Source organism: Salvelinus fontinalis, chromosome 5, assembly GCF_029448725.1.
Source record: "Salvelinus fontinalis isolate EN_2023a chromosome 5, ASM2944872v1, whole genome shotgun sequence".
NCBI classification, from domain to species: domain Eukaryota; kingdom Metazoa; phylum Chordata; class Actinopteri; order Salmoniformes; family Salmonidae; genus Salvelinus; species Salvelinus fontinalis.
Window position 1 is genome coordinate 1473790 of NC_074669.1, and position 12064 is coordinate 1485853.

Sequence of the window (12064 nt, forward strand, 5' to 3'; positions counted from 1 at the left end):
CACAGGTACTGTTCTCCTAACCCTCATCCCTCACCTTATCCTCTCTGCCTGGAAGGAGCCTGACACAGGTACTGCTCTCCTAACCCTCATCCCTCACCTTATCCTCTCTGTCTGGATGGAACAGGTACTGCTCTCCTAACCCTCATCCCTCACCTTATCCTCTCTGCCTGGAAGGAGCCTGACACAGGTACTGTTCTCCTAACCCTCATCCCTCACCTTATCCTCTCTGTCTGGATGGAACAGGTGCTGTTCTCCTAACCCTCATCCCTCACCTTATCCTCTCTGCCTGGAAGGAGCCTGACACAGGTACTGCTCTCCTAACCCTCATCCCTCACCTTATCCTCTCTGTCTAGAAGGAGCCTGACACAGGTGCTGTTCTACTAACCCTCATCCCTCACCTTATCCTCTCTGTCTGGATGGAACAGGTGCTGTTCTCCTAACCCTCATCCCTCACCTTAACCTCTCTGCCTGGAAGGAGCCGGACACAGGTACTGCTCTCCTAACCCTCATCCCTCACCTTATCCTCTCTGTCTAGAAGGAGCCTGACACAGGTGCTGTTCTACTAACCCTCATCCCTCAGCTTATCCTCTCTGTCTGGATGGAACCAGACACAGGTAGAGAAAGAGGGAGGGAAAGGATAGAGATTGGACATGGAGTCAGTAAAGAAATCTAGCAACTACATGGTATGCAAGATACGTGTATTTAGTAGATCAGGGATTCTGTGCAGAGCCCGGCTGTTGGCTTTCATCTGACCTCCTCAGGTGTGGTCCAGTTGCCAGGTTACAGACAGGCTTCTCTCTACTGTGACCTCATCATCATTAGGTTATCACTGTACTTCCTCCCCCCCTCCTTCTCCTCCCCCTTAGATCCCAGTTGTGGTCCAATCCCCAGGTTACAGTCAGGCTTCTCTCTGCTCTGTGACTCCGTCATCTACTACCAGTGTGGTCCAGGCTATCAGCTGATTGGTCCATCCTCTGTGACCTGTGACCCCAACAGCTATCAATGGAGTCCTGCTCCCCCAACCTGCCACGGTAGAGTGTGTGTGTGTGTGTGTGTGTGTGTGTGTGTGTGTGTGTGTGTGTGTGTGTGTGTGTGTGTGTGTGTGTGTGTGTGTGTGTGTGTGTGTGTGTGTGTGTGTGTGTGTGTGTGTGTGTGTGTGTGTGTGTGTGTGTGTGTGTGTGAGAGAGAGATTTTAATTAAGGCACTACAGTCGACATGCATGTCTTTAGTTTTGTATTCTGACTGATTTGCTGTAGATGTCGATGAGTGTGCCGATCAGCCAACCCCGTGCCCCCAAAATATGGACTGCCTCAACACACCTGGGTCATATATGTGCACAGGTAGGCATTATATACATCTATATAATCTATGCAATCTATTCATACTATACATCTATATAATCTATTCATCTATATAATCTATGCAATCTATTCATACTATACATCTATATAATCTATTCATTCTATACATCTATATAATCTATACATCTATACATTATATACATCTATATAATCTATTCATCTATGCAATCTATTCATTCTATACATCTATATAATCTATTAATCTATATAATCTATTCATACTATACATCTATCTATTCATTCTATACATCTATACAATCTGTACATCTATACATTCTATGTATCTATATACTCTATACCTTCTATGCATTCTATACATCTATATATTCTATACATCTTCTTTACATTCTATACATATATACATTCTATACATCTATGCATTCTATACATCTATACATTCTATATATTCTATACATATTCTGTACATCTATACATATTCTGTACATCTATACATATTCTGTACATCTATACATTCTGTACATATATACATTCTATACATCTATACATTCTGTACATCTATACATTCTATGTATCTATATACTCTATACATTCTATACATATACATTCTATACATCTTCTATACATTCTATGCATCTATACATTCTATACACATTCTATACATCTATCCTACTATACATTCTATACATCTATACATTCTGTACATCTATACATTCTATGTATCTATATACTCTATACATTCTATACATATACATTCTATACATATTCTATACATTCTATGCATCTATACATTCTATACACATTCTATACATCTATCCTGCTATACATTCTTTACATCTTCTATGCATCTTCTATACATGCTATACATGTATACATTCTATACACATTCTATACACCTATCCTTCTATACATTTTCTAATGTATCTGACCATCAGGTGTTAATCAATACTAATGCATCTGACCATCATATGTTAATCAATACTAATGTATCTGACCATCAGACGTTAATCAATACTAATGTATCTGACCATCATATGTTAATCAATACTAATGTATCTGACCATCAGGTGTTAATCAATACTAATGTATCTGACCATCAGATGTTAATCAATACTAATGTATTTGGCCATCAGGTGTTAATCAATACTAATGTATCTGACCATCAGACGTTAATCAATACTAATGTATCTGACCATCAGGTGTTAATCAATACTAATGTATCTGACCATCAGATGTTAATCAATACTAATGTATCTGACCATCAGGTGTTAATCAATACTAATGTATCTGACCATCAGATGTTAATCAATACTAATGTATCTGACCATCAGGTGTTAATCAATACTAATGTATCTTTCCATCAGAAATGACCTTTTATATTTAGTAACGCTTCAGTATTACAGATTGAGTCCTTAATAAACATATTGAACAAGTGTTCCTCTGTCTGTTTGTGGTGTGTTCCAGACCTGGACCTGTCCTCCCTGTCTGCAGTCTCAGTAGTGTCTGCTGTAATAGCTGTGGTTGGTGGTGTGGCCATCATGTTCGTGATACTGGCCTGTTGTAGAAGGTACGTCATTATAATGATGTCCAGGTGATAACGGTCATTGTAATGTATCAGGGTTGGGGTCAAGTTCATAATGTCCTTGTCAATTCAGGAAGTAAACTGAAATTCTATATTCTATTCTATTCATTGAAAAGTATAACTTACTTATAAAATGTTTTATTGAAATTAAATTGACCCCAACCCTGGTAGATGTTGCTTAACAAATGTTATGTAACATTTCAAAAACTATATATATTTTATTTTATTTTATATCCTTGCAGGTATTTTCCAAAGAAGCCAGAACCGATAATCAGAACCGATAAACAGAACCGATAAACAGTGGTTGCTGTAAGAGGGACAGATAACCAAGCGACACCTCTGGAAATATAGTCCTTACATATTTTATTACATTTTAGTATTTTGTTTGAAAAATGTGACATATATCTTAAAAGTATGCACTTGAATGTGTTGATATTAAAACGTAACTTCAGATTATTTGTTAGATAATAACCTGAAAATGAGAAATAACTGAATTGTAACCTCATTTTAGACCACAGTCACATTATATATAAAACCTCAAAGGTCTGACTCAAAGTGCAGAAAGTAATTTGCTGTATTTGGTGCATATGTCCCGCCGTACAGTATTTGGACAGTGACATTTTTTGTTGTCGTAGCTCTGTTTAGTGACAAAAAATGACGCAATACATTATTATTACATTATTTACCATTTCATTTCTATTGGCCACAAAAAATTATCTGAAACACAACCAAAACAAACAGCAAATGCATCCAACAAGTTTGAGTTACAAGCTTGATGTAGTTGTGTGATAGGAATATGGGACCAAAATACTACACTTTTTACTACTTTATTAATACACATAAGTGAATTTGTCTAAATACTTTTGGTTTCCTAAAAGTTAAATGTACAAAAAGGGCTGTAATTTCTAAACGGTTTACCTGAAAATACCTTTAAATTAAATCTGACAGTCGGCACTGTGAGCTTTGAAATCCTAATTGCTGGAGAACAGAGCCAAAACAAAACGTGTCACAGTCCAAATAAATGTGTCACAGTCCAAATAAACGTGTCACAGTCCGAATAAACGTGTCACAGTCCAAATAAACGTGTCACAGTCCAAATAAACGTGTCACAGTCCAAATACTTGGCTATCCGTGTATTTGTCTGTTCTAGTCAACGTGTTTGAAGCTCATAAACCTGAACAAGCTAACAGCATTAAAGGGCGTTGCAGTTAAAAAAAAAATATATGTTTTGTCGTCACATACACCGGATAGGTTCAGTGAAATGTGTTGTTTTACAGGGTCAACGTGTATAGTTGTACGGCGCCCCTGGAGCAAATTAGGGTTAATGCCTTGCTCAAGGACACGTCGACAGATTTTTCACCTTGTCGGCTCAGGTATTTAAATCAGTTAGTATCCGGGAAGAAACACTTGTCCGGAACACTTGTTAAACATCTTGGAACGCATGTCCGTGTTCGGTACCTATGACAGCTTTCCGGACCAGTAATGCCATTCTGAGAGAGACAGGTCGCGTTCCAGGCCGACTGTAGGCAGCGTGTAATGGTTTGCGTGTCAAATTGCTATATCACATGATCAGTCAGGCAAATGCAATGTAGTCAGTCTGGAATGCTGTCGGCCACATTTATGATTACCAGTATGTTCTTGGATCTCTGCCATATTTCCCTCCCTTCAAACCTGTTTAGCAACAACTGTGGGCGTGGGAGGGAGTCGACTGGAGGCTTTTTGTATCAGAGGGTAACCAACCATCCACTTCTTGGTAACAACCTAAATCTAGTGACCTACCTGGGCCCTGAGGTCAAATATGTCTCTTTACTAGAAGGATTCCACAGTATATGATTTGTAGGCTACTTCAGGCAGGGCTTCTGTGGGTTAAAGCCACACTAATGCGGAGCGATTAACTGGCATTTTGGTTATTTTTCATTTTATAAACAACTAATTGACAGATGTTGGTTCAATGATTTATTTTTCTGTGAGCTCAATGCACACCTTGAACAGTTTCTCTACAGATTAAAAACAGATCCAGGCTGAACTGTGCGATGTAGTAGGGAGTTGTAGTTTCCAGCAGGCCAATATTCTTCATAGTTTATCGCAGAAAACGTGGTAATTAACTACAATGACCATAATCCATTGCACACCTTACTTGTCCGTTCTGTGTATATTTTATGCCTGCTACAGAAGAGACAGAAGAATGCATGATCATGAGGGGATATTGAGATGAGATGATGACTTGGAATTAAATAATAGTCATCAAATGTAATATACACAATAACTGAAATATTTTATTAAGGTAGAGTAATTGTGTTGTCACAGCATTCAACCCACAATGTGCTTCTACACCTGCATTGCTTGCCGTTTGGGGTTTTAGGCTGGGTTTCTGTACAGCACTTTGAGATATCAGCTGATGTAAGAAGGGCTATATAAATACATTTGATTTGACATTATGCATAATGCATTTAATGTAACAAATATATATATATCGAAATCGAAAACAGTGATTTATTTGTATTTTTATATAATCAAACGGACACCAAACCGACCTCAAAAAGCACTAATCGCTCAGCACTAAGCCACACTTTTTAATTTGTGCAACCAAGGCACCCTAAAAAATGCAGTCAATGTAAGCAAATGCATCACATGGTATTTTCACATACAAATAGAACTCAGGCCTCGATCTCTGAAGCGTTCCAGATCTCTGAAGCATTCCAGATCCCTGAAGCGTTCCAGATCCCTGAAGCGTTCCAGATCCCTGAAGCGTTCCAGATCCCTGAAGCGTTCCAGATCCCTGAAGCGTTCCAGATCCCTGAAGCGTTCCAGATCCCTGAAGCGTTCCAGATCCCTGAAGCGTTCCAGATCCCTGAAGCGTTCCAGATCCCTGAAGCGTTCCAGATCCCTGAAGCGTTCCAGATCTCTGAAGCGTTCCACGACCAATTAGTGGACAAAAGATCAGAATCGAGCTGGCTGTGTAAACGCAGCCTGAGAGGAAAGCAGTTACTATTGCACGTTCAGACATGAATAGTGTTCATTTAGTTTGATAAGGCTTTACATGCAAGGTATGGCTAATACACACTACAGCATATGGCTATGTATCCGTGCAAAGCTACACATTATTTGGTCATGTATGGCTTATATATTATTATTATTATTATACAAAATAGTAGAGAATTTTACATGCCATGTTACAGGAGTGAAACTACAACTGCCATTTTAAAACAATTATATTTCCCAACTAGATAGTCATTTAAAAAGTGAATACATTGGGAGTGTTAGGGAGAAACAACGTATTGCTTAAATCATCCATGGCTGGTTTATCATCCCATTACGTTAAATAACAAATGACCTGTAACCTCCTAGTCATTGATAAAACTGTCACAGCATCCCGAATGAAGACGAGGATATTTGAGAAGACCGAATAGGCTTTTCGTTCAGGACTTTTATTAATTCTGGCACCGTGTAACTGCAATTGGCGGCTCCTATTCACCAAGTAAAATTCTGGGTACGTGTAAATGTTCTTGGCAAATAAAGTGAATCTGATTTATTTTTTACATTTCTTCTTTATTTAACTGAAGTACCTGAATGTAACACACTATTTCTGAACTGGTTAGGACTGAACAGCCTAAAGGCAGCTGTTGTCTTTATCCGCACTTAGAAATCTGCAGAGTGAATCCCTGCACTTCTATAACCCATTCTAACTACAGATGTATTCTCGTCAATAAGCCATGCAAGGCATTTACAATGTAGTGCAAGAATCTATCAAGGTTAAGGCAAAGTAAGAGGTGGTCTTGGTTTGCTGCAATGGTTCTACGGAGAGAGGAGACAACGGTGGTTCTAAGGTGAGAGGACACAAGTGGTTCTAAGGTGACAGGATACAACGGTGGTTCTAAGGAGAGAGGAGACAACGGTGGTTCTAAGGAGAGAGGAGACAACGGTGGTTCTAAGGTGAGAGGACACAAGTGGTTCTAAGGTGACAGGATACAACGGTGGTTCTAAGGTGACTGGAGACAACGGTGGTTCTAAGGAGAGAGGAGACAACGGTGGTTCTAAGGTGAGAGGACACAAGTGGTTCTAAGGTGACAGGATACAACGGTGGTTCTAAGGTGACTGGAGACAACGGTGGTTCTAAGGAGAGAGGAGACAACGGTGGTTCTAAGGTGAGAGGACACAAGTGGTTCTAAGGTGACAGGATACAACGGTGGTTCTAAGGTGACTGGAGACAACGGTGGTTCTAAGGAGAGAGGAGACAACGGTGGTTCTAAGGTGAGAGGACACAAGTGGTTCTAAGGTGACAGGATACAACGGTGGTTCTAAGGTGACTGGAGACAACGGTGGTTCTAAGGAGAGAGGAGACAACGGTGGTTCTAAGGAGAGAGGAGACAACGGTGGTTCTAAGGTGACAGGAGACAACGGTGGTTCTAAGGTGACAGGAGACAACACCTAGGAGTAATGCAGCAGTACTGGAGGGTATATGGCACTGTGTGAATGTAGAGTGGGCAGCATAGTTCTCCTGAGGGCTCCATCCGGTTTCTGGGTCCTGCATGTCCTCCTGAGGGCTTTTCACACTGCTGAGCAAAACTGAACTGAGCCAAACCAGCCCAGTTCGGTTTGGGTTGTCCCGACAGTGTGAAACCGGTACAGGTGATCTGACTCTCAAATCGTACTGTGTCTTTGTACAGTTGATTGGTGACTCCTGTCTTCTAGCCCTGGGCCGTGTTCACTGGGCACGAAGAGGAAGAAATTAGCTAATTTTCATTGTCCGTTGCGCAACATTTTGAAACGTTTTGCTACGGTGTGCCCTAATAAACACGACCTAGGTCTACTGTGACATCTCCTCCCATCTGTCCTCCTATTCCTGGTCTGTGAGGTAGAAGCCCAGCTTGGCCACAGTCATCTCCCTCCGTAGACGTGTCACCTCCCAGAACATCTGCTCAGCTGGGGGGGGGGGGGGGGGGGCAGAGACAGACAAAGACAGGAGGGTTGAAATGGTTTCAGTCAGTTTCAGAACGCCAGACAGATTTAATGTCTTTAACTTATTGCCACTGTCATTTTGTTCACTGTTAAAGTGGGTCTATTGTTGACCTCTCTGTGTCTATCTTTTAGAAGGGGGACGTCAGACTTACCGTCATGTCTGACCAGGCCCTGCTGAATATAACGGATATAGGTGAAGAAGTTACACACGGTTGCGATCTAGAGGAACGGAATTGAGGAAGGGCTCACACACACTTTCAAACAAAAAGTTCTCTCACATTAGGCCTACCTGATAAAAGTATTAATAAACACAAAAAGGTAGTCATATTTATATGTCTATAGATGTTGAGGAGGATAAGTGAATACGTACATTTTTATTTCCAATACATTTTCAAATATATTTTTCAAAAAAACAACAAAACATGGTTGGTAGGTACCCGTGCCCTGCTGGAAGGAGAGATATAGTAGTAACTCTCTTCGTCACCCAGTTTGATTTGGTGCTTACAGGACCGGGATATGCCGCTCAACGCACACTTCCTGTTATAGAGGCAGAGAAAAAAGGAGAAAAAAAATCACACCAACTAACTCACTCATTTATGGAATTCTACGGCGTCGGGTTTCCCGGACACAAATTAAGCTTAAACATGTACTTAAAAGCACTTTCAAGGGAGATTCTCCACTGAGCAAGTTCTTTCATCCAGGACTAGGCTTAACCTGGGTCTGGGAAACCGGCAATACATGTAGAAGATTCTCCACTGAACAAGTTCTTTCATCCAGGACTAGGCTTAACCTGGGTCTGGGAAACCGGCAATACATGTAGAAGACATGACAACATGATTGTTAGTTTTTTAACATCAGAAATGGAACAAATAAAATGACCTTAAAAGCTGAACACTGAACAGATATGGAGTCGCTTCCTCCACGGACGGAGTTAGTTACATCTGAGAAATGTTAGTATATTAGACTACAGACAAGCTGCCTTACAAGACCTGTGTATGTTAGACTACAGACACACTGTGAGGACAGACAAAATGCCTAACAAGACCTGTGTATGTTAGACTACAGATACACTGTGAGGACAGACAAGCTGCCTTACAAGACCTGTGTATATTAGACTACAGACACACTGTGAGGACAGACAAGCTGCCTTACAAGACCTGTGTATGTTAGACTACAGACACACTGTGAGGACAGACAAGATGCCTTACAAGACCTGTGTATGTTAGACTACAGACACACTGTGAGGACAGACAAGCTGCCTTACAAGACCTGTGTATGTTAGACTACAGACACACTGCGAGGACAGACAAGCTGCCTTACAAGACCTGTGTATGTTAGACTACAGACAAGCTAGGAGGACAGACAAGATGGCAGTGAACAACAACAAGACATGCAGGGCTGGACAGAGTACTGGAGGACATTCTGATGAGAGAGGAAGGGGTTAGCATACAGGACAGTGAACAACAGAGCACAGAACAGTTTGTTGTTAGTGGAAAAGAAAAAAAGGTAATGAAATGATTCGCTCCTAAAGTTACTTACGTCTCTACTGCTGCCTTCAAGCCACTGGGGGAAAATAATTCAATCAACATTTGATTAGGAAGCATGAGGTGAAGCAGTGCCACCTTAGCAGTGTAGCCCATTGATTCAACTCATTAGGACAGAACAGATTTGTGATGAGAAATACTAAACTAATCCATAGAAAGTCAGACCAATCAAGTTTGCATAATTTGTCACGGAGTCACGAATAATGACATTCATTATAGATGACAGGTGTAATTGTGAAAAGTCACCAAGAGGAGAGAGAGTGTTGATTTGAGCATGAATATTAATTGAATGAGAACGAGAGACAAGATGGGTGTGGTTCAGTTGTGATTACTGTTGTCATGACCAATATCACGATACTCTGAAGTATCACAGCAAGGAAACAAAACATGAAACGGACTACATTTTCTGAGGAAAACAGTCCCAATGTTCAAAAATAAAAACAACCTTAAAACATTATAATAAAGTTGTGATCACGTTTTAATAACATTTGAGGGATAACTCACTTGGGTCCGCCACACTCTATGGCGTTGGCTTTGACCATGGGTAAAGCTGACATGGCCACCGGCTCGATGGTTAAAGAGTTGTTCTCCACTGCACTCTGTACTGACTGAGACAACTGTGGCCCAGAGTCACAATGCATTAATAACAACAACAAACTATACATGCACACAAAAGCCTTTCCCCGCCCGACACACATACATGTATTAACATATTATGCTAATAGAATAGTTACGGTATTAGTTACGGTATTCTATTATGCTAATATAATAGTTATGGTATACTATTATGCTAATATAATAGTTATGGTATTATATTACGCTAATATAATAGTTACAGTATTATATTATGCTAATATAATAGTTATGTATACTATTATGCTAATATAATAGTTATGGTATACTATTATGCTAATATAATAGTTATGGTATAATATTATGCTAATATAATAGTTATGGTATACTATTATGCTAATATAATAGTTATGGTACTGTATTCTATTCAGCTATTAGAATAGTTATGTTACTGTATTATATTCTGCTATTAGAAAAGTTATGGTATACTATTATATTATGCTAATATAATAGTTATGGTATACTATTATGCTAGTATAATAGTTATGATATCCTATTAGATTATGCTAACAAAATAGTTATGGTATACTATTATGCTAATATAAAAGTTATGGTACTGTATTCTATTCTGCTATTAGAATAGTTATGGTATTCTATTCTGCTATTAGAATAGCTATGGTATTCTATTCTATTGCGCTATTAGAATAGTTATGGTATTCTATTCTATTCTGCTATTAGAATAGTTATGGCATTATATTCTATTATGCTATTAGAATAGTTATGGTATTCTATTCTATTCTGCTATTAGAATAGTTATGGTATTCTATTATATTCTGCTATTAGAATAGTTATGGTATTCTATTATATTCTGCTATTAGAATAGTAATGGTATTCTATTCTATTATATTCTGCTATTAGAATAGTAATGGTATTCTATTCTATTCTGCTATTAGAATAGTTATGGTATTCTATTATATTCTGCTATTAGAATAGTAATGGTATTCTATTATATTCTGCTATTAGAATAGTTATGGTATTCTATTATATTCTGCTATTAGAATAGTTATGGTATTCTATTCTATTGCGCTATTAGAATAGTTATGATATTCTATTCTATTCTATTCTGCTATTAGAATAGTTTTGGCATTATATTCTATTATGCTATTAGAATAGTTATGGTATTCTATTATATTCTGCTATTAGAATAGTTATGGTATTCTATTCTATTCTGCTATTAGAATAGTTATGGTATTCTATTATATTCTGCTATTAGAATAGTTATGGTATTCTATTCTATTCTGCTATTAGAATAGTTATGGTATTCTATTCTATTCTGCTATTAGAATAGTTATGGTATTCTATTCTATTCTGCTATTAGAATAGTTATGGTATTCTATTCTATTCTGCTATTAGAATAGTTATGGTATTCTATTCTATTCTGCTATTAGAATAGTTATGGTATTCTATTCTATTCTGCTATTAGAATAGTTATGGTATTCTATTCTATTCTGCTATTAGAATAGTTATGGTATTCTATTCTATTCTGCTATTAGAATAGTTATGGCATTATATTATATTCTGCTATTAGAATAGTTATGGCATTATATTATATTCTGCTATTAGAATAGTTATGGTATTCTATTATATTCTGCTATTAGAATAGTAATGGTATTCTATTATATTCTGCTATTAGAATAGTAATGGTATTCTATTATATTCTGCTATTAGAATAGTTATGGTATTCTATGTACAGAGAAACATGCAGGTACTGGTACCTCAGATCGTGTGAAGGAGAGGCAGGGGCTGATGTCCTCCCTGTAGATCCGCACCAGGAAGGCTGAACTTCTGTCCAGACTAGGTCTGTTTCTCCAGGTCAAGAACTCTGCATACAGAATGTTGTCCATCTGAGGAGAGGAGATATAATTGATTAGTTATTTCCCTGTATTTGATTTGCTGTGGATATGGATGGATATGTAATAAACATGATTGTATTTAGGGAATAGCTTACAGTGCTGTGAAAAAGTATTTGACTCCTTTCTGATTTTCTCTATTTTGTACATTTTTGATACTGAATGTTATCAGATCTT

At 38.4% G+C, this 12064-nt stretch overlaps 2 protein-coding genes across 5 annotated transcripts in view; one reads left to right on the top strand and one right to left on the bottom strand.

Moving 5' to 3' along the window:
- epx (eosinophil peroxidase) overlaps positions 1 to 4097 on the top strand; it is a 39756-nt gene extending 35659 nt beyond the window's left edge. The window contains exons 15-18 of the mRNA XM_055921962.1: positions 867 to 1031; positions 1257 to 1340; positions 2784 to 2886; positions 3144 to 4097. Coding sequence (XP_055777937.1) covers positions 867 to 1031; positions 1257 to 1340; positions 2784 to 2886; positions 3144 to 3198 — 407 coding nt within the window. The 3' untranslated portion in view covers positions 3199 to 4097. The remainder of the gene's footprint in view (positions 1 to 866; positions 1032 to 1256; positions 1341 to 2783; positions 2887 to 3143) is intronic.
- A 747-nt stretch (positions 4098 to 4844) lies between these two features.
- The window catches only part of rab3il1 (RAB3A interacting protein (rabin3)-like 1), a 34941-nt gene continuing 27721 nt past the window's right edge, over positions 4845 to 12064 (bottom strand). For 3 of the 4 annotated variants that reach the window (XM_055924314.1, XM_055924315.1, XM_055924317.1), the window contains 6 exons: positions 11753 to 11881; positions 9909 to 10021; positions 9400 to 9423; positions 8298 to 8397; positions 8013 to 8079; positions 4845 to 7824 (listed from right to left, as the gene is read on the bottom strand). In XM_055924314.1, coding sequence (XP_055780289.1) covers positions 7739 to 7824; positions 8013 to 8079; positions 8298 to 8397; positions 9400 to 9423; positions 9909 to 10021; positions 11753 to 11881 — 519 coding nt within the window. In that variant the 3' untranslated portion in view covers positions 4845 to 7738. The remainder of the gene's footprint in view (positions 7825 to 8012; positions 8080 to 8297; positions 8398 to 9399; positions 9424 to 9908; positions 10022 to 11752; positions 11882 to 12064) is intronic. The other variant, XM_055924318.1, reaches the window with a different exon arrangement.